Genomic DNA, 24,057 nt, shown 5'->3' with positions numbered 1-24,057 from the left:
TGTTAAAATAATACAAACGGCTGAAGCTGTGTGTCTGTGTGTGTGTGAAAGCGTACTCCGGTTTACGAGCGGCTGCAGGCTGAGAAGTGAGAAGCTCTCCTTTTGGAGGAGACGTAGAAATGGAGAAATATAGTTTTTTCTATCATTCTAAGCCTGAATGAAGGCATAGAATCATAGAAAGTTTAAATTGGGTTAATTTACCATTTAATTTGCAGATTACTTTTGTAATACTGTATTTGACTCAGATTGTATGGAAATGCGATTCTTGCCATTTGCGAGTATGAGGTGTGCATGATTTGGGTTGACTGTTACATGAATGTAAAACAAATCAATCATTTGTCCTTACTCTGTCTGTTGTGAAATCACTACTGATGATTGACAGCTTCAGAGGATGGGTTTCGTCCCGTAAAATGAGCACCGCTATATTTTTAGAATACAGTGGAAGGGTGTGTTCATGAGCCTACTCTCATTTGTATGTCAGTGACATTTTACACAGAAAGGATTGTATGGAGGAGTAACAAACCCGTTGAACAATCTTTTTAGAAGAGAAAAACTTCTAAGTGCATACTTCTGGGTGCATACTAGCCTATTCACGCTGAAAATGTGTACATTTGTGATCAGTGTTGCTATCATTTAGTTTGGAGTTAATTTGAAATGCACCAATTGAGTTTGGTTAGTTTAGTTTGAGGATAAATAATTTACACATTTGCAGTGATACACAAACCCACATGCAGATGATCTGAAGTGTGTGTTTAATGTTAGTGGGTTTTTGTCTATGTGTAGTTTACACATGGGAATTTATCCCACAATTTTCTTAAGACTTCTATGAGTCTTCATAAGAAGAGCATGCATTTGCGTTGCAGCATGCAAACAGAAGGTTAAGAATCTCCTGAAGACTATATGATTTATCTGGAGACAATTTTTCTGACAATTTTATGACAATTTTCTAGCATTTCTTTTGATTTGGGGAAAATAGAGTTCAACAACAGTTGAGAAGGCATTATTTGATAGAATGATTCCTTTCAGTCCGACGTTTTGTGACAATTACTTGTTGTTTATATATATATATATACAAGTTCACTGAAGATTACTGTTTACGTTGCAGGAGAATTGCTGCACTGACAGTTTTTGTGTGGTGTTACTTTAATAAGACCATAACCCATTTGGGTTGAAATAAGAACGTTTTTCAATGAGAAATTCTGTAGTCTAATCTACGGTGGGAGACAGAATTTAACAGGTTTTTGCCCCATCTAATCTGGTGATGGGAGGGGGGGATCTCTGAGGGACATAGATATCCAACCCTAGAGGATCATTAAGTCAGACCTGCCGACCTGCCAGGATGCAGAGGTCAAGAAGTGGGAGGGCCACTTATCTGGGGAGGAGTCAGGACTCAGGCAGTCCTGACCCCCCTCTATCCACTGTTGACATTAGAAACAATGCTCTTGCAAAGAGAGAAAAGCATTTGGCTAAATGAAGGTGCTACTGCAACTAGCTACTGTAACTTCAGAAGGCCTTTGTCTGGAGCGAAGCAAACTGGTGCTTCCAAGGAAGTTGTTCCCCCTGGTGGCTAAGTTGAGCCATAGGGAGTTTCTATGGCTCAACAGGAGGGAGTAGGGGTACATATGATACATCATGAGGATTAAATACTAAATACCCTTTAAAAATTTTTTAGTAGGAGCTTTCCGACATGTTGCAGATACAACATGAAAGGACCTATCCATTTGAAGTTGTTCACATGGATTTCATTCTTGGAGTGAACTAATGGCTGTTAAGTTAAGGCTCAGGAAAACCATGGCCTGAATGACGGCCATTAGTCGGACTGTACATGAGAATCGTCTTCTTGTTAGGCTGCTGTTTCTTCCTCTCTCCCTCTCCTAAAGCAGGAACTGCTGAAACTGGGTGACCGGATCCTGAGTCGTGTGGTGAAACGTCATCACTCCATCAGGACGGGCCCTTTTTGCTGTCCAAGATCAGGACACCGACAGCAGTAAAGGTTGCTGAACGATCTACTGCATTCACCAGTTGCAGTGAAAGCTAGCAGAGAAATTCCAGGCTTGAGTAGGCGGGAAGTCGGACGGTATTCAAACCTTTGTCCGCTGAAGAACTCAACTGATGCCTATCTCACCAGCAGGGCCTGAAGAAGATGACTAGCCAAACTGACTTGCGACAACAAACTGGAGAGGAGTCCGAGAGAGATGGAATTCACTTTTTCACTACTGAGTCATGCTGACATAATGACTGAAATTATGAATCCGTTCATCACTGTTCTTGTACTGTTCTGTGTTTTCATTACCTGTATCATTCTGTGAAGTTTCATATGAACAAGAGGAGCGAAATGTGAGGTTAATCAACCTTTTTGGATTAAGTTTTGTTCGTATGAAAAACAGAATCGGGTCAGCTTGAAGAGCTGACTGTGTGTTAGACAATTCCTTATCACCTGTTACCAGTTACAACAGCCACTCCCTAAACTGCTCAGGGGTTTGGGCTGGTCCACAACTGTCTCATTTCAGTTGGACAATTCTGTTGGAACACCCTCAACAGAAAGGATGTCTGTTTGCTCTGCAGAACATAGATTAGTTGTTATTCAACTGAAATGTCCTGTTTATCTGTTTGTTACCTCCCATTGTCCATCCACTGTCTACCATTGGTTGTCTTAACATAGCCGACGCCTGTCGGTTTCTGAAATAAATACCTCCTGCTAAGAAGGACCCAGCAAGCATTTCGTCGAGAGCCAGAGAGCCGTGTTGCTCGGCAGGGCTCCGACGGTGCTTCACTTCTGCGCAGAAGGCCTTAAAAATCATTTCCAAGTCTTTGGTGTTTTTCTTTGTTAAAAGCTGGGTTTGATGTTGGTTAAACCTAACAAAATTCTCTTTTTTGGCTCTTTCATAGAAAACAAATACTAACTAAATATACCAAAATATGTCTTTCCTCTCTTATGTTATTCTCTTGCTCTGATCACCTTGTTTACTGTCACAGTAACGGACTGTATGAGTCTAAAAACAAGAATTTACTGATATGACCTCATCATTGCATCTTCAACCGGCATGACTCAGGCATACAGATGTCATATTTAACCATATGCAGCCCTGTAATTTTCGCTTGGGGAGGGGATCAAGTGTTTTGGAGAAGGAGCCACACACACCCACATTTTTTTGGAAATACTTCTGGCCCAGCACTGCTGGTTGCCTTGTGGAGAATGGCTGATTGTTTGACTATTTATAGCCATCCTACATGTTTAGCCATGCTTGGATCTTTGAATAAACTTCAAGAAGATAACGTCACATGTTCGACAGAAACTGCACTTTGTGAATCTGTGTCTTATTTCTTTGGGGTAGTTGAGCCAAATTCAGCCTTAGGTAGCAGAGTCAGAGCGGCATCAGTTGGGTATATTGAGGGCTGGATCTCACTCTGTTTGTTTCGCTCTGGTTTTTAGCTGACAGCCTTGAGACTCCTAGACCTATGAGGAAAAAGAATTGTCAAAGCGTCAAACTTTTCTGTCTTTGATGTTCATATGCATGTTTGTGTGGGCAACAGCTGCATTACCAGTGGCACAAAACAAGTCAAGACTTTGTTGTATTGATGGACAAAACAAGAACACTGTTGTTCCCATAATGTCAAGCTCTCTCTGCAAAGAGCAGACGCACAAAATAGTTTGTCCCAGGGAGCTGTTACCAGTTGTGCTACATTTATTGGCTAAGACTTAAGTAGTCATGACATCCCCAGTGTCTTTGTCTGGATTCAGACAGTGTTTGTGCATGCACATGTGTTTGTTTGCATGTGGGAGAACACTGGCACACATGTTGGTAGCCACGTTTTGTTTCTGCCAAGACAGACGGGCAGACGACAAAGCAGCAGTACATTCTGCACTTCTCACATTGAATTGTTGACTTAAATGTGCTGCTTTGCAGAGAAAACCAATAAAAAGTGTGTCTGTGTGTAATAATTTGTCATTGCATTGTTGCATTTAGCATAGGGCTGGGCGATATGGACCAAAAGTCATATCTCAATATTTTCTAGCTAAATGGCGATACTCGATATATATCTCGATATTTTTTCTGTGTCATAATTGGGGTTTCCCCCAAAGCATTATAGCATAGCATCTCTGTTAGCTTCATTTTTTTCTGAGGCAAACCCTTAAAAAAACAGTTTTAATACAAAGCCTCGTGCCAAATGTCACACAGGTACCTTTGTTAACAGAGGTCTGCACAATGAATAAAAAAATGAATGAATGAAATAAAAATAAACTGCCTGCATATATAGAATAAAAATGCTTCTTGAATAAAATAAAACAAATATCCCTTTCCTGCATAACAATTAAATTAAAATACACTGTAATTAATACAATGTAGACAGTAACAGGCAGACTTTTCCACTGAGGTTGACAGTTGTGCAAATAACAAAACATTTGTGCAAATCTCAAATAAAACATTCAAGTCAATTTGTCACAAAATAAGCTATATCAAAATCATTAAAAAAAAAATGTAATTTTTTATTTTTTTTTTAAATCGATAACGATATTGTCTCGTACCATATCGTGTTTGACAAATATATCGATATATATTATAATCTCGATATATCGCCCAGCCCTAATTTAGCATATACCTGTGCCTTTTCTCTTCTGTGGTTATAACAGTTTATAACGTTTTACAAGCACATCATCAGAGCTTTTCCTAATCCTCTGTAAAAATTGGACATAAATGCTCTTACCAGCATGAAAACTGATCCCAGCTGCTGTTTGGGAAATGATACTCGCCTCAAAGGATGATATATGTGACGTATTCCACATTTAAGCACCTGAGATACTATTATTTTTGGTATTCATACAAATGATGATACTAGAAGAGTTTACCTTAAAGGCCTCGATACCACCGCTCTATTCTGCCATGAATTGCAACAGCTGTACAGGCTGTACAGGAGTGTTGTGAAGGGTTGACTTAATAACAATGGGAAAAAGAAAATAATGTATTCTAATGACTGCCTAAATTGATCTACCACATTGTGTAGATGCACACAAACAGATGCAGACAGGAGCCCACCATTCCAGGTGGGTGAGGCTCAAATAGGAAGACATGTACCTGTATGTGCAGAAAGATGCTATTTTTGTCTCTTGGTGCTAAACACGGACTACTCGCAGGCAGGGGAGGAATACTATTTAAGAAAAGTGATATTACCCCAGGCGACCAGTCCAGGCTGTAGCCTAACGCTAATGACAGCTGGGATTGACTCCAGCCACCCTGCAACCCTGAACACAATGAAAAGGTGTAGAAAATAGATGGATGAATAAATTATTTCAACCCCACAGGCCTATGTGTGTGGGTATGTGCGTGTGCTTTGTGGTGCTTAGGTTTACTGTAGCAGTGAAAGTCATTAACCAAGCAAGGTGCTTTCCCATGGGAAACGATGACTTGCACCTGCAGAGAGCAGGTCAAACTCAACGAGCCAGTTTTATTAAGATGATTATCTGTCTCTTTACACCATGGGAAGATTATGCATGGCATTTTCTCTGGCTTTCTCATCAAGCAGCATTTAGCACAGAATGGTAGATAAAATGTTCATAGAAAGGACAAGCTGACTAAATGCAAATTTATTTATATAGGTTTTCTTCATATTGCTGGCATTGAACATTGGTACTGAGATGTGTGTCGCTATAGACCTCCCCTAAACACTTACTACAAGAGATTACAACACCTGTGGCCAATCTGCCTGGTTTGTCTTTTTAAAAGTACATTTTTGAGTGAAGGCTGTTGCCTCTGCAGCATATTAACCAATATTTTTATAGTTGAACACTGGCATATGTCAACATTCTGGGAATAAGCATACATTGCATTTTTCTGCAGGAAAAGTTTAAAAAAAAGCATGCTATAAAACACTAATTTTATTTCTGTAGTCCATGAGCAACTGGAATGTTATTGAAAGCGAATAGTTACCGTATTTTCCGCACTATAAGGGGCACTTAAAACCCTTGATTTTCCTCAAAAATCGGCAGTGCGCCCTATAATCATAGCGTCTTATGTATGAATTTTGTTGTGCTTGACATCGTATTAAAGTCGGTCCTTGGTTGAACGCTAGATAACTAATTATGTAGTGCTGGCAAGCACCCATCATCATACCTTACTATAATTACTGTAGACATCAAGCCAACGTTGGGTTTTTAGCGTACACCCAATTTTCAAACCTATATCATGATCCAATTATAATCAAATGTTGGAATGCAACGTTGTTCCAACCTCACACTAACTTCTGGTGTCCGCTATCGCTGGCAACGATGAACCAATCAGAGAACAGCACATAGTACGACGCTTATCTCCGCCACTTTTTATTTGTGGAAGATGAATGATTTAAAATGTGAGTGTATTTTTCTGTATTAGTTACGACTGAACGATATTCTGAGTTTTTATGAAGAGTTGAATAAAGTTCGACTTACTAGGCTGTTTTGTTTCGCTTCATATGGTTTGTCATGTGCCTTTATAACCCAGTGCGCCTTATCTATGTAAATAAACCAGTTACTTGAGATTGCGCCTTATAATGCGGTGCGTCTAACGATCCTCAAAATACGGTACATTTGATATGATGCAGGATAAATGAGTTAAACTAGGCTAGATGAATAGTGGAGCCCTCTACAATCCATAAAGTTAATCAAACTATAATATATGATGATGAAAACTGGCAAGTAGAAGCAACATCACAGTAATGAGCTCGCTAGCACCATGATAATTAACCTCCAGAACTATCAGTTCATAGTAGTTTTTTCTCGCTATGCATTTTTGTTTGTACTTGTGAAAGTTCCTTTTCAAAGTACGCATCTGATCAAGTGCATCTGAAATCCCTGGATGTGTTCTTGCTTCCCCCATTTGATTAAGAACACATCCAGGGGAGACTTTTTTTTCACAACAAGTGGAAGTAATGATGGAGGAGAAAGCTGAAAGAAGGTGTAAACGACAAAGTTAGAACATTGTACATATCTTTATTTAATTATACAGGTTGGTTTTATTAAGACACGAGGTCTCATTTTAAAGAGAGACCTGTTTCATACAACAAAAACATTACAACAAATGAATAATAGAAATAATATAGAAATATGCTATTTAAGTTCCTCAATATCAAGAAGACATAAACGTCACCAGTATGTAGTAAATACAAGCAGGAGGAAGTGCTTTGACAAGAAGTTGCGTAACAAAACGTAGTTTCAAGATGTTTTAATGTGAAAATGTAGTTCTTTCAACTTTACATTAGTGATTAAGTTATCAAGATACAGTCTTTTTCATAGTTTCCTGCAATTTAGGACTTTTTTTTAGTCAATTCACACAAAAGCATGAAAGTATTAAAACAATAAACAAACAACAAATTCACATGTCAGTATAGTCTATGGCCCATTTTGGTTCTTGTTAATGTTTGTTTCTGTTTTTTCATTGCTTATTTAGACTATAGATGTTTTTGTGTCTGTATTAGCTTCCTAGCTGAGCTATGATCAAGTACACTGTACACATTTTGTTTTATTTCTATTACTTTTTTGTTTAAATTTAAGTCATGCTTTTTATTTCTGCTATGTGATGATTTAATGTCTCTGTAAAGCACTTTGAATCACCTTGTTGTTGAATTGTGCTATACAAATAAACTTCCAAGTACGACAAGTTTGGACTGGTGTTGATAAATGACAAGAGCTTGCTAGCTTACATTTAGCATAATCGTTTCACAGACTAGCTATTTACTGCATAAACACAGTTTTTATTTTTCTTTAAATTACACTTTAATGCCACAGATCAAATATATTGACACTAGAAATGTCTATGGTTATGAAGAAAGAGGTTTTTTCCATTACATTCAGGTCCCATCTTGAAAGCTAATGGGAAGTTTTGCTATTCTCCAATTTGTTCCTTTTAATTCCTATATAATCCTGTTAATCCCCATGGAAACTTTCCTTCTTTGAAAATTCTGGGAATTTTGCAATCTAGTTTATGGAATACCATCAAAAATGGCAAGCTTTTATCAAAAGATGCCTCAACTGAAATATTTGCACTCTTATGGTTCCCACTGGTGACCTTAATGACTTCAGATGATCTCCAGACTTTTCCTGTCGTGTCAGCATGTAATTAACTTCTTTCAAATAGCTTTTAGTTAAGCCCTTGCAAAGTTAATTATATTCCCGTCCACCACAGCTGGAGTTTGTGCTTAGTCACTAAATATTAGTTCGCTAACTTGCTGAATTTAGAAGATGAACACACAGTAAACATGGTGAACACTGAACCCACCAAGCATCAGTATATACAATTATGACCTTGTTCTCATGTGGATGTTATGTTATATTTTCTTAGAGGAAAAGAAAAAGAGGGAAAGCTTTGGCTGGGGAAGAAATGACTCACAACCTATCTGTCCGTTTCTGTGGGTTCCCTCCTCTCTTACTTCTCCCACCTCACTATCTGTCTGCTGCTCCTCTCCAACATGAAATATCCTGCTGACGAGTTGGATCAAAACACATCCAGGGGAGGAAAATGCTCTTGATGTTTTCTTTTGGTTTTCAATGAAAAGTATAATTGTGCGTGGAGACGTAATATTGATGATGGAGAGAAAACGGCAAAATCTGAAATAAAAAGATGAGCAGTGGTGCAGTGTTCCAGCCCCGAGGCCCTTTATGTTGCTCCCTCTCACACGTATACACAGACACTGTACTCCGCTCAATAATGAGCTTCAGGAAGCTGGCTTATCTCTGCCTTCCACCGCATTCACAATCACTTCCTCCCTCCCCCTCAGCTTTTTTTTTTTTTGCCTCTGCTTGTGTGTGTATCGAGTCTATAATGTAGCCTCTTAAAGCTGAGCCGAGCCCTTTGCCACAGCTGCCAGGAGGAACTGCCTGGCGGCTGATCGCCTGACGGCTGATTGGCTGGCAGCGCCAGTCATTCACCGGCGCCCGCCAGCCATCAAATCATCTGTGCGTTGCACGCGTTACTCTTGATTGGGACGTAATGATGCGAGGTTGATCCACTAAGACACGGTAGTCTGGTAGAGATATACAGTAACGGCACCTCGAGGGTAGAAGATGGACTGAAGTCCTAATTTGTGCTTGTATCAAGGAAGTGTGTGGGATTAGTTAACCAAGGAAAGATGATAGAAAAAGCATCAAATAATTGGATTTTCTTTTCTGCCGAACAAAAAGGGGAATAGAAATAATTTCATTAGCCATGGTTTGTTAGTAATTGCACAAATGTACGATTTAAGGGGGCGGGGTGTCACCTGAATTAAATTCAATATTTCTGGCCTTCCTGTCCCAGTTCTTTTGTCTTTTTATCCATGGGTCATATTTCAGTGTGTTTACTGCAGCACATTTTTCCAAAATAGTAGTTATCCTCTCTCCCTTTGGATCTCCAAGGGGCACAGACATTCTGCCTTACATTCTGAAACAATAAGAGCGCTGTACCCCAGGGTGAGGTTGACTTCACAAGGAATCAATAATGGAAGAGAGGATCCATGTATTATGAATGGAGGAGAAAAGAAAAAGACACATGGTACAGGAGCTTCTCTGTTCTAAAGTTTGTGTTCAATAAAGTGGGGAGAGGCTGAAGGGAAAGACGCATTCCACCTGTCTGTTCACAAATGATATTATTAGTTTAGCTTTGATCTTTTTTTATTTTTAATCATGTAAAGCATTATCCAACACTTAACTGATATCATATCTGTGTGTAAAGCACTTAGCAGGAAAGTGATAGCCGCTTTATATTCCACAATTCTTTGGATTAGTGTGGAAGGCATCTTGAAGGGGAGACTACTGTAAAATCACAGCTAATGTGCCTTTGTATTGGCGTGAAATGAACAAAATCACATATGTTACTAAAATTTACCAGGATGAGGGACATATGATTTTACTTGGTTCATTCACCAGTTGCTTTTTTCTATAATGTCGATCTTCCTCTGAGCTCTTAAATTTATGTTCTGTATCCAAAGCAATAATTAGTGTAACTAATCAATTATCACAAGACAAATGTGGTATAAACGAATAATAATGTCAGTGGTTGGTAAAAAAGTGAGCATTCGGGTCAAGATTTTCCCTGTTCATTAATGGAGTAATGGAGTACTGGAGTATTTTGTTTGATAATTTGGAAGTGACTCTACCCTTAATTTGCACAACTGTGGTACCTGACAAACCAAACATTAATCGACAGACTTAGTTTCGAGTTTATATGCTGATCCAACGGGGGGAACTTGTAGCCAAATGCCAGTTTTCTTCAGTTCTTATCATTTTTTTTGTACTAAAACAGGAAACTCTTTCAAACCCCATTCACTTATACAACAAAAACTAAGCCAAAATGCAGACGCAGCGTGTGAAAAACTGAATATACCCCATAAATCAGTAACTTGTAGAGCTATATTTACCAGCAATATTCATATCAGTGTTGACGACTCTTCAGTTTTTAAGCTGAGGTTTGCAGGCAGTCTAAACTTTGATTGGGCGTTGCAACACCTTAATTCCTTTATTGTCCAGTCTTTTGTCGTATATATCTACTGGAGTGGTTTGGATCATCGTGCTGTTGCACGAGCCTTTGTCAAAAGCTTTATCTGTTGGACAGATGCCTTCGCACACTGCGAGGACACAATGGTTTACACAGAAGTTCATGGTCTGCATGATGACTGCCAGCTCCCCTCGTGATGTGGCTGCAAAAAAAGCACAAAGCATTACACTTCCACCACTGTGCTTACCACTTGGAAAGAGGTGTTAAAGGAGACCTACTATGGCATCTAATACCTATTTTAAACAGGCCTTGAATGTCTTAAAAACAAGCTTTTGATTTTTTTTGCTACCGTATTTTCCGCACTATAAGGCGCACCGCATTATAAGGCGCAAATCTATGGTAAAATACTGTACAATAATAATACAATAATCCTACAGCAAATGCAAAAAAAAAAAAAAACAAGAAGAAAAGTACCGTACCGAAAAGTATGTCAAACTTTATTAACAAAATAAAAACCAGCTTTGCTCCATCTCGTCAAAGTCGCCATTATGCGAGTCAGCATCGCTGCTGTTGTCTTGAACGTCTGTGACGATTCCAGACGTTTTTAGCGCTGTTACTTCGGCGACACCAACTACAGTAGCTACAATCCCCCTGACTGCAGTAACAGAAATTACCGTAATGATCATATATAAGGCGCACTGCATTATAAGGCGCACTGCCGGTTTTTGACAAAATTAAAGGCTTTTAGGTGCGCCTTATAGTGCGGAAAATACGGTAAATAAATTAGAAATTCAGCCTCTGAGCCATGTCTTTATCTTCCCAGTCTATAACCTCATTATCTATGCAGGATTCTGAGTGGGTGGGGAGGCTATGATAATGAGGCACTGTGCTGATTGGCTGCCTGAATGACGCGTAGCAGGGGAGGGCACAAAGCATCGCTCTGGGCAGAGCATCACACTGAGCTGAGTGCAGAGGAAAAATGGCAACCCTCATCCGAAGAGCATGTCTAGCTCGAACAGACGCCATAATGAGGCTCTGTGCTGATTGGCTGCCTGAATGACGCGATACACCGCTACGAAAAAATGGCGGAAGCTCCGGCCGCCGGAGTTAGTTGTTGTTCCGGCCAGAGTTAGTTGTGGCCGTGGTTTCACGCATTGGAGGCCAACCTCTGTAAATCGCTCCCGTCGTTACGTAACGACAGGAGCAGAATCTGAATGGCTTGTAGAAGCCACATGACACTGGACGGCTCATCCGGGCGGCTGTACAGACACTGCAGAATTTGGTTGCTTTCCTCCTTCTCTGAGTTGGCAGGCTGAGGGGAGACCACTTTATATATGTTAAAGCAAGAGAAAACATGTTTTTCATAATAGGTCCCCTTTAATGTTGACTTTTCAAACCTGATAAGACGTATTTCCCTGATTTAGACCATAACCAAATGCCTGTCAGTTTTAACAATTAGGAATATCCTCAAATGTCATTTCTTGGGCCTTCAAGGCTTTGTTGACAGCTGAATGAGTTTGCATGAATGAGGCAGGGCTAATTTGAATAGCTGCAGATCCAAAGATGTTACATGAGCCAAGGGTGTGCAGCTACAGTTGCGTCACTTTAAGCTATAAAGCTGTTGTTCATACGTTTTTGTTTAAAGAAAACCATTAGAGGTGGTTTTGTTGCACATAGATTAGTTTTGAAGATTTTCAATGCACGACAAAGGACTGAAATTACAACTGTTTGATTGTTCACGAGAGCATAAGAATACATTTATTGACAGTTTGTCAGTCAGAGCTTTGGACTCGGACAGAAAGTCACCCACAGCTCCAGTTTGTTCTTCCCTTGAACAATACAGTTCCTTGTCACACCCTTTCACTCTCCTACGTGAAATTTCTTCCTAACAAAGGAATGTGATGATGTACAGGGAGCGGCTGATTTTTCACTGCTTTACAATATTACAACTGTTGTACATGTTCGCCCTCGACATCAAATCATTTTACTGCTCTGCAAGATTTGTTTGTTAATTGCTCGTCTTTTCTGTGGACGCCGGCACACCCCGAGGCACTGAAAACTGGATTCCTTTGGAAACCGTTCAAATGTTTAACATTAATGTCTTTTTTTTGATGATGTCTTTGATAACTAAGTGACTAAAACTAATGTAGGAGGTTTTTCTTGTTTGCGAAGGAGCGAGTCCGCTGTGAACTTTTCACTAATCCAGCCACAGCTTTTCCTTACAGGGAACACCTTAATGGGACGGGTGTTTCGGCAAAGGCCAAATTCTGGTTGGAAGTTTTGTTTTTCTATTTTTTTAGTTTTTTTTTTTAAAGAGAGCTTGCAGAAGTGCAGCGTTTCAGTGCCTGAAGCCTCGCAGTTGTTGTGAGCAGTCACTCCGCTGTGTGAGATGGGAGGAGGAGGAGGTCACCCCCCCCGCCCCCAAACTAACTAGAATTTTTGGGATTCCGGAAATACACATCAATCAGTGCTTGGAGGTAAAGGGTAGTATGCAAGATCTGCTTGGAAAGAGTGGCTGCCAATCAAGTATGACATCATGTCAACAGGAAACGCCACCCGCCAATCATTTTCAACCAGCTGCGAGGGCTGGGATGCCGAGCATTGCTGAAATATAAATCCTAATGTAGGCTTGCTACTGAATGCTTGTCCTCCCAATAATATCCCACACATTGAAGAAGAGCAACTTAGCAACAAAAGCAACAAAATTAGTCATTTTGAATTTAGCTTCTTTACTGTAACATATTAGAGCTTTTATCCATCAAACATAGAATTCCACACACATGTTAACGACATGTTAAAATTCTTGTCCTTACTCGATATATATCTCGATATTTTTTCTGTGCCATAATTGGGGTTTCCCCCAAAGCATTATAGCATAGCATCTGTTAGCATCTCTGTTAGCTTCATTTTTTTCTGAGGCAAACCCTTAAAAAAACAATCAGTTTTAATACAAAGCCTCGTGCCAAATGTCACACGGGTACCTTTATTAACAGAGGTCTGCACAATATCAAAATGTATAAAACAAATGAAATAAAAATAAACTGCCTGCATATATAGAATAAAAATGCTTCTTGAATAAAATAAAACAAATATCCCTTTCCTGCATAACAATTACATTAAAATACACTGTACAATTAATACAATGTAGACAGTAACAGGCAGACTTTTCCACTGAGGTTGACAGTTGTGCAAATAACAAAACATTTGTGCAAATCTCAAATAAAACATTCAAGTCAATTTGTCACAAAATAAGCTGTATCAAAATTTTTTTTTTTTTTTTTTTTTTAAATCGATATAAACGATATTGTCTCGTACCATATCGCGTTTGAAAATATATCGATATATATTAAAATCTCGATATATCGCCCAGCCCTATAAGCTATAACCTCTCAGAAATGTTCCTCAGAGACTTGAGAAGTTAAAGGATTTTACTAGAAAGCTCTGTTTCTTAGAAAGCCTGGTTTTTGAAGGCTCTTTGAAACAATTCCTTGCATTGTATCTTTCAATTTATGTTAAAAATCACATTTAAAAAAATAAAAGTACTGCTTGTTCTTGTTCTGTCATGTTTTTCCTGTTTGTATATTGTACAGAATGAGAGCTCAAGAAGTAAGGAAGTTTGAGCCGCAGGTTGTAGTTCCTGTAAGGGATTGCAGTTCATTTAAATTTTCCCTTCAAGAAAAAGAAATTGGCATGGATGCTTGAAATGTTCCTTTTAGGTCCGTTAGATTGTATTTTACCCAAAGTGCATCAAAAGAAAATCACTCGCGTGAGTCACGGTGGGACCTGGTGTTTGTGGATTTGTGGGCAGAATGAAACCAAATGATTATTGGCCCATACCTGGCTTGGATTGTTTCCCTTTGCACACTTTCCACATGACTCTGAATTTGCTTTTATATACAATATGAATGCTGCCTGCGGCTAAAACGTTACACACTATGATAGATAACAAATAGACAACAGGTGGCTTGTCTGCTTTTACTATCCTCTTTGGTTCGGTTCATGCTGTTTCATGACAAGCTGCTTACAGCTATTTACTTTGGCTTCTTCTGCCTGCTCACTGGTCGTTTATCCCCAGTTGGGTTCCTCCCTCGGATAATGATGCGCCTACCGGTAGAAGACAAGAATGCACCAGTTTTACATTTGTGTGTCTGCTTCCAAACAAGAAATTCACCAATTTGTTTTTGTTTGCACGCACCATCTGATGTGAGACAGTCATCCTACCGATGACTTGTTGTCAGCGTCTCATGCAGACCAGACCTACGCACTTTGGACTATATCCGTCCCTCTCTTTTCCCCCTGTCATTAATCATGCAGGATCCATAGATAATAGATGGTTCTCATGGTGTCTTTACTCTCGCTGCTTACGGCCAGACAGATCTGTTAACACGACCTATATACATTGTGTTTTCAGATGAGCATCACTTAATGTGACTTGAAACAATCATGGGCTGAGGGGATAAGTGTCCATTTCACCTTTTGAGGTATCACATAACCCGGCGGCCCTCAGAACTGCGTCTGAAGTCCATTTCCTGTGCTTTTATTGAGGTTTTTAAAAGCAAGTGGGACTAAGATGGAGAGGGACTAAAGAATTAAATCAATTTTCAAGTGATTTTCACACTCAATAATAGTATATATTATTAAAAAGTCAGATATCATCCTTGAGTCGTTACTGTTTATGCTGTAAAAACATATGCAGACATGGACACAAACACTGCATTGTGTATTGTCATTAAATGTGAATAAGAAAAGGCGAACACCACATGGTTAGTGTTAGTAATCAGATAGAGAGGTTTTTCATCGTATTTCCCTGAAGGGTTCAGTCAATCGCACTGCTGACTGGAGTAAAGCTGCTTTTCTGGGCCATTTAGAGACATTATGAGATGAAACATCCACTCTAACTCAGCATTAGTCTGACCTGTCAGACAGAATTTGTTTGCCATAATGTATCTTGAAAAAGATAATAGTATCATTACATTCCATGTTATTTTTTATAAGTTTTATCCTTATTTTCATCTTACTTTGAGAAATAAGTCAGCAGAGCTGGGTGGACCTTAGGTTGCTCAAGTCCTTCAAATATGAGGGGAAACCCATCGCAAAACTTACCGAGGGCAATGTTTGTATTGATTTCTGTGTGGCTGTGTGCAGGTTAACTTCGTGGCATGTCAGCTGTTTGCCCTGCTGATGGCGGTGTGGTTCCGGATCTACCTCCACCCCAGTAAGACCAGTCCCTTCGTCAGACATGTGGTGGCGACTCTGCTGGGCCTGTACCTGGCTCTCTTCTGCTTCGGCTGGTGAGTCTGGCGGCCCTGCTGTGGAAACCACTGTCCTTTTTTATACTTCCATCCATCCATCCATCCATCCATCCATCCATCCATCCATCCATCCATTCATTCACCATCCATCCATCCATCCATCCATTCATTCACCATCCATCCATCCATCGATTCACCATCCATCCATCCATCCATCCATCCATCCATCCATCCATCCATCCATCCTTTCATCCATCCATCCATCCATCCATTCATTCACCATCCATCCATCCATCCATCCATTCATTCACCATCCATCCATCCATCGATTCACCATCCATCCATCCATCCATCCATCCATCCATCCATCCATCCATCCATCCATTCATTCATTCACCATCCATCCATCCATCCTTTCATCCATCCATCCATCCATCTAAACATCCATCCATCCATCCATCCATCCTTTCATCCATCCATCCATCCATCGATTCACCATCCATCCATCCATCCATCCATCCATCCATCCATCCTTTCATCCATCCATCCATCCATCGATTCACCATCCATCCATCCATCCATCCATCCATCCATCCATCCATCCATCCATCCATTCATTCACCATCCATCCATCCATCCTTTCATCCATCCATCCATCCATCTAAACATCCATCCATCCATCCATCCATCTAAACATCCATCCATCCATCCATCCTTTCATCCATCCATCCATCCATCCATCCTTTCATCCATCCATCCATCCATCTAAACATCCATCCATCCATCCATCCATCCACCATCCATCCATCCATCCATCCACCATCCATCCATCCATCCATCCACCATCCATCCATCCATCCATCCACCATCCATCCATCCATCCATACACAAACCCATCCATCCACCATCCATCCATCCATCCATCCACTCATCGCTTCATCCATCCATCCATCCATCCATCCATCCATCCACTCATCACTTCATCCATCCATCCATCCATCCATCCATCCATCCATCCATACACAAATCCATCCATCCATCCATCCATCCATCCATCCATCCATCCACTCATCACTTCATCCATCCATCCATCCATCCATCCATCCATACACAAATCCATCCATCCATCCATCCATCCATCCATCCATCCATCCATCCATCCATCCATCCATCCATCCATCCATCCATCCATACACAAATCCATCCATCCATCCATCCATCCATCCATCCATCCATCCATCCATCCATCCATCCATCCATACACAAATCCATCCATCCATCCATCCATCCATCCATCCACTCATCCATCCATCCATCCACTCATCACTTCATCCATCCATCCATCCATCCATCCATCCATCCACTCATCCATCCATCCATCCACTCATCACTTCATCCATCCATCCATCCATCCATCCATCCATCCATCCATCCATCCATCCATCCATCCATCCATCCATCCATCCATCCATCCATCCACTTATCGCTTCATCCATCCATCCATCCATCCATCCATCCATCCATCCATCCATCCATCCATCCATCCATCCATCCATCCATCCATCCATGCTTCTAGATTGTTGGTATCCTTCCTCTCCTTATGCTTCAATAATTACTATATGATATGTTATGTAATGTTATATAATGAAATATTATGTAATAAAGGATCCACTTCTAACTAATTTCTACTGTAGTCATGTTTTCTAGAAATCTTTTTTATTTGTTTTTTTTTGTTCCATAAACCCCAGAAGAATTCCCTGAGTGTTTCAGCCTGAGCTGACGATAAAAGTTGATCCTGATTTCATTCCGGGTTCTGTGAGAGTGGTTTGACATGCTTTCATGTTAAAAATGTCCTCTTTTTCTAGTCCTGTTCAGTATTGCGGAGCCTCTTGTCACCTTGCTGCATCACTCAGGTTTAGGTCGTGTCCTGAGGGCAACACAACAAGCTCCCGGGCTTCACCTACAGTGAAGGCCACAGATGGACTTCTTGCTCTGCTGTTGCACATCCCCCCTGTCCTTCTTCATTCCCCATCACTCCAGCTTCCTTCCTCTCAGCCAAAGCAAATTAGTCGATTTGGGTAGTAACTGATACCCAATTAGAGAACTGTTGCTCTGCAATAAATAACCCACCATAGGTCTGGCACAGGGCCTAACGCGATGCTGCTGCTGCTGCTGTCACTGTATGTGAAGGAGCAGACACAGTCTCGATCTGCTCATCGCAGAGATACCTCATGTTGGACAGTTCAGCCAGCTGACACAACACTATGGCGGGATGTTATTTGCTCTGTAAACAATACTATCTTCTTTTAAAATGGTGAGCCATCTTAATTCTTTTCCTCTTTGATGCAAAAGGATTAGTCTGGTTCCTCTGGACTCAACCTTGGTTTCAAGGTGGCTAGGGGTGGGTATTGGGAAGGACCTCGCGATACGATACGCATCACGATACTTGAGCCACGATACGATACACATTGCGTCTTGCTGAAGCTTTGGCCCCATTTTGTGCTACAGTTGAAGGAGTGACGCAGTGCGATCTCAGCCAAACACAACCAATTTAACGTGCAGTAATGCATGATATTAGTCCTAAGCGCCGTCTTCCTACGGTTGAAGAGTGCATCAAAATCCATTGTCTACGGTTGTCGGGACAACTCTCAGGCCTAGTTCAAACTAATAACTTGGCTCATATAGCTATTCATATATAATGTAATTGTGTGTTTGTGTGAGTAAGTCAGTCTGTGAACTGTGCCCCAGGTCCTCAGCCGTTGTCCTTAATAGCAAAGGAGTGTTTTCAGCCGGCTCGGTATAGTTGGGATACAGTTCCACAGGTGACATGGTGAAAGCGGAAGAGGCAGAGGATTTTGCCAGCATAACATCCAGGAGATTTGCGCTAGCCTGCCTCCAAGGCCGGCAGTAGGGGAGCCAGATTCACTTAACAACAATTGTTTTGGGCCAAGCCTACTACACTAGGCTTTTTCCCTCTGCCTTAAAGTCTCTGTGGTACATCAGTGCTATTACCAGCTATTTACCAGCTGTTATTAGTAGGGGTGGGTATTGGGAAGGACCTCACGATACGATACGCATCACGATACTTGAGCCACGATACGAAACACATTGCGATATCCCGATTATTATATTCTACATAGTTCACCGAAAAATTTAAAAATGCATTACACATCTTAAAATCCAAGTTGTATATATGTACATCAGATGATAGTGATGGATCTTAAAATCCGAGTTGCACGTTCATCAGATTATAGTGACAATTCATGGGACAAACTGAGTCAAAACAATGTTTTATTATAACTATACAAGCTAAAGTTACAACATATTTGTATATGTTTTTCATATTATTTACATCATATGAAATTAACATTAAATTTAGTATGAGGTTGCTTTAATTATGTGGCAAATGATAATAAACACAAGAAAGATGGAACTAAAACCAAGGACAGGCACAGTGATCAGTCAGTATAGATATAAATCCATAAATAAATAAACCTCTGTCCATTATTTTTCATTTTTTAAGGACAGGCAATTGTGTTATATAAAAAATAAATTATAAAATGAAATAAAACGTGAAATAAAACCTGAGCTCAGTGCAGGGCCCTCCCAGGGTTGGTAGAGAGTGGCAATGCCCAGGACTGTCACTTAGGTAGGAGCACTGGGTGATATAATGGGAAAAAAATCGGGGATAAAAAAAAAAAATCGATATTCAAATTTTGAATATCGATATTGAATCGGCTGGAAAAGTATCGCGATATATTTTGCCCACCCCTAGTTATTAGTGGTTGGCTCCAGAGAGTGGAGGGCAAGTCGGACGCTCTCCTGCAGCTTCGTCACCATCAGCAGGTCCAAGTGACTTGCCACCGTTTGTCTACCCTCTTCTCGGTAGCCCTACTATGCAGTTGCCACCAGGTCAGCACTGGTTTTCAGTAGCCATCCTTGGTCATTACAAGATTGAACATGAATCTGTTTGTGCTGGCTCTTTGATTATTATTTAGTAACATAAGTGCACGCTTAAATCTGCATTCACACACATGCATGTTGATCGAAGTGTGTAGGTCCTGGAGCTTTCCTACAGATGGTGCAAAGTGTTGGTTTATTTTGAGATGCGTTGATTTGCGCTGGAAAAAAAAAAGTGTTGAACAGCTGAAACACAAAAAGGGAAACAGAAAAAAAAAAGTTTTGATCTTGCTTTGTGTGAGAATTTTCTTTCCACATGATAAGCTTCCAAATAAATTTATCGTGTGCTTGTTTTTATTTTCTTCCACCGCACGCTCCAATATTTCCCCCAGCCTCTGTTGCCCTTGTCCTCTTTGTTGACTTGCCACTAACACAGAGTGGCATCTTTCCTCTCCTGGAGGGCTTGACGTCGGTGGGATCACACACTGCGCCCTTCACAGACCAATCTGTTAGCTGCTGCTGCTGTTGAACTGTGTGTGTGTGTGTGTGTGTGTGTGTGTGTGTGTGTGTGTGTGTGCGTGCGTGTGTGTGTGTGTGTGTGCGTGTGTGTGTGTGTGTGTGTGCGTGTGTGTCTGCGTGTGCGTGTGCGTGTGCGTGTGCTTGTGCGTGTGTGTGTGCGTATGCTGCACGGAAAGGGCGAAAGGTGGATTTATATAGCAGGATTTGATTAAGATGCACGGATTAGATTGTTGCAAGGGTGCAATTTAGCCGTTCTGCATATCTAGAAGGCATGAGAATCAATTACATAGTGTGATGATGATTGTCACATTACTGCCTTCTGACTGAGTGGAAATGACACATTTGTGGTTGCAAAGGTCTGGCTTCACATGATCGCTGTGACTGCGATTCAGTAAGAAAAAACAAAACTCCATTACCATGGTAATGTCATGAGAGTTAAAAAGAGGGAAGTTATTCAGTCTTGTATAAAGGAGGGTGTTTGTCATTAATAAAAACTGTTTGTTTGATAGAGACCCCCATCATTTCTGTTGTCTGTGTCCCCACAGGTATTCCCTCCACTTCCTGGTACAAAGCGGCCTGTCTTATGGTGTGATGATTTTTGCCGGCCTGGAACACATGCACAAGTAAGAGCCACGCTCAATTTTAAGTCCAGTTGTCCAAAATTCTTTGTTTTGGAAGCGACTGTGTAAATACTTCCTATCAGTTGAATGTTTATTAATCTGCTTCATCGTGACCCGCGAGTCTGGGTCGTGATGACGGTGATTATGTCCCGATGATGCTTTCACCAGGGACCACACGTACGCAATCATTCTCCCGTTGCTGGGGATGTTATTTTTTTAGCAGAATTCAAGGTTGCGACTGCAGGTGTAAGTCCCCCCCCACCACCGCCACCCGCGGGGTGAGTGCTTTAAATAGACGCCCAGACGGCATGAATCACAACAGCAGAGTGCTCTCAAACACGAACTCAAAACAAAGCGACAGGATGAAACTTGGAATGATGACAATTTGACCTCCACTGAAGTTTTACAGCACGATTCTTGGAAGTTGTGGTTTTAGCTTTCTGTTTCTGATCACCTGTAAGGCTAAGAAGTGTCTGTACTCCTCCTCAGTGTGGCTCTTAAAACACTGAAACTGTACCGTGTCACTGTATCCAAAGGTAACATTTACCCAGGCCCCAGATGAATGTGAATCAAGTGGTAGATGGGAGGAGCGCCTCGGAGCCGGGACGTGCTGACATGCTGATGTTTGCTCCGGCCGTTGAACCCTCAACCCCAGATTTTTGCATTCCAAATGAATTGCTATCAAAGCAACAGGTTGAGATTTAACCACGGGGGCCCTTCGAGTCTACACGCCTGCTTAGTGTTTAACCTGATTGTGTTCTATAAATATGCTATCTCATTTTCAATAAAAACTGTAATTAAACTGTCACTTCTTTTTCATTCATTCATTCCTTTTTTTTATCCATCTTGTATCATGGTACTCCTGAGTGATTAAAATTAATCAGTATAGAGTTGAAAACATTCTTTATTATGCATTATAGAGTATGGTCCATGTTTCTTTGTGCCTTAACTATGTTATAATATTGTTTAAATAGGAAAACGGTTCGTCTGCACCTTGTATACCTGCAGACTCCGAGAACACAGACAGACGCAGGGCGAAGGTCCAACTCCTTAATAATGCACTGGTCAAAGGCTTCAGTTGCTTTTCTGTGCCGCTCACATCCCACTTCTGGGATTTCCCAATTAGGCTTGGCCAAACTTTTCAGAGCAAGCTCTGCACAGTGCACCGGCTCTCCAGCCCAATCCCCATCCCTTAAGGGGAAGGTGCTCAGTGAGGTGTTGCATTTTGGCTTCACGGAGTTATAAAACGCTGTTTTTCTGGACTTGTGAGCCTGGACCTGGCCGAAGTCTCGCTGCAGACTGACTAGAAGCTCTTCGTTCAGTGCAAGGCGTGTCTCAGACTGCTTTAAACTTCCACCACAAAACAGTTTCTGTGGCATTAGTAAGTTTATGGTTTGTCACAACACTTATTTCCATCCAGAGTTACATTAATTTTTCATCACATAATTGAATGCAACTGTATTAGAGTTTTAGAGAAGCACGTACTGTACTGTGGATAGGTTTCCTGCATCCTTTCATCTGCCGCTCCTCTTACTGACGCACGCATCACTCTGAGCTCATCACAGCACATGAGCGCTTTTAATTATATCAGAGTGCGGTCATTATTGTGTGTGTGTGTGTGTGTGTGTGTGTGTGTGTGTGTGTGTGTGTGTCTTGATTATCCTCACTGATAAGTCATTTTCTTAAGGCTCCACAGCTGTTTAGCACCAATTCCTTGAATTGTCCTTGAAATGTGATCTGTGGGGAAACGTTTCACCATTAAACATTGCTGTGAATTCTGTTTTCTTTTTAAATAGCAAACATATAAGTGATCTCCAATAAAGGTCATTCAAGCTTCTTTTTTTTTCTTTTTACTGTCCCATCGGGAGGCTCTTTCCTATTTAAATCCAAGTGGTGACAGACTTACTATGTGAACATATATGCCATTTGATTTGGATGCTTGTTAGTAACTACTCGATGGAATGGCTGAAACAGCTGGTGGTGTGTGTCTGTGTGTCTGTGTGTGTGTGTGTGTGTGTGTGTGTGTGTGTGTGTGTGTAATTATCTCTGGATCTGTGTAACGGTTTAAACTAAATAGCAATGTATCTCAAGGCGTTTCCTATGAGTGTACGACCTTTGTTGTAGCCTGTTTTTAGTCATCATGTCCTCCTGCACAGTGTGTACCCACACCTGCAGCTCCACCTGGACCACAATGGGAGCCTACAGAGGCCTCAGAGTTTTCTGTTTCTGTTTCAAAGCTTTCTGTGACTTGCAAAAACCCCAAATCAGATGATGATAAAGACCAAATCCCTCCTGAGCCCGTCGGACATATGGCTGCTGCAGCACAAATGGCCTGGGTTGTCTCTGATAAACACAGCAGGGGAGAGATTAAATAAGGTTTGGCTGGTTAGGTGAAAGTAGAAACTTTTCATGTAGTTATTGACTTTATTAGCGAGTATTGTGTGTGGCAAAGGAATAATTTGTTTTGCTTACTCATTCAGAATCTTATCAAGATTATATTGATTCTATTTGTTTTGAAATTAGACAAAGTGATCTGCAGTCATTTGCCTTGGCAGATGTCTGTTTTTACCTGGGTTTATTTTGGCACAAAACTGTACATATTTGTAAGAAAAGAATTTGAATTTGAGTAAAACCCATTCCATGGTTCATTTGTGTCAATATTAGAAATGGATCTTGGAAGCGGTGGGTTGAACTTTTGGTTTCACTTTGCGGCAAAAGCTCGTTCTCTGATTGAACTTCTTGAAATGTCAATATGTACTTCATGTATGCAGTTATTGAAGGAGTGAGTATTCTCATGCACTTAAATGCATCTTGGTTTTATTTTCATGAGCAACCCCGTTATAAAGAATAAAAAATGTTGCTCAAAAACATGTCTTGACTAAAATGAAATGATGCTACCATTAATTTGTTCTGTCACTCTCGCTATCTTGGTATTGATGGAAATGGAAATGGGGAAAATATCCCCGAAAGCCCATCCGTCCATTAAGGTCCACTTAACCAAGTCTGGGTTGCAGGGACAGCCGCCTGAGGAAAGAGGCCCAGACCTCAGAGAGACTTCAGCCGCCCTGTGAAGGAAACTCATTTCAGGTGCTTGTATCTGCAGTCTCATGCTTTCAGTCACTACCCACGGTTCATAGCGATAGGGGAGGGATGGCATGCTGATCGACTTGTAAACAGTGAGCCTGGGCTTTTTACTCTGCTCTTGTCACATTTCCAGACCTGTACAGAGTTCACATTATTGCATGAACCCCACAAATCTACCTTTCTTCTGTCACTTGTGAACAAGACTCCAAGATATTTCAACTTCTCCACTGGAGGTCGGAC

At 40.8% G+C, this 24,057-nt stretch overlaps 1 protein-coding gene across 1 annotated transcript in view; it reads left to right on the top strand.

Annotated features, from left to right (window-relative positions):
- mboat2a (membrane bound O-acyltransferase domain containing 2a) overlaps nucleotides 1-24,057 on the top strand; it is a 58,373-nt gene that overhangs the window by 20,896 nt on the left and 13,420 nt on the right. The window contains exons 2-3 of the mRNA XM_061743547.1: nucleotides 15,588-15,733; nucleotides 20,659-20,736. Coding sequence (XP_061599531.1) covers nucleotides 15,588-15,733; nucleotides 20,659-20,736 — 224 coding nt within the window. The remainder of the gene's footprint in view (nucleotides 1-15,587; nucleotides 15,734-20,658; nucleotides 20,737-24,057) is intronic.

The sequence above is a fragment of the Cololabis saira genome, chromosome 16, assembly GCF_033807715.1.
Source record: "Cololabis saira isolate AMF1-May2022 chromosome 16, fColSai1.1, whole genome shotgun sequence".
Lineage (NCBI taxonomy): Eukaryota > Metazoa > Chordata > Actinopteri > Beloniformes > Belonidae > Cololabis > Cololabis saira.
Note: the sequence above shows the minus strand (reverse complement) of the source record. Positions and strands in the feature narration are given on the sequence as shown.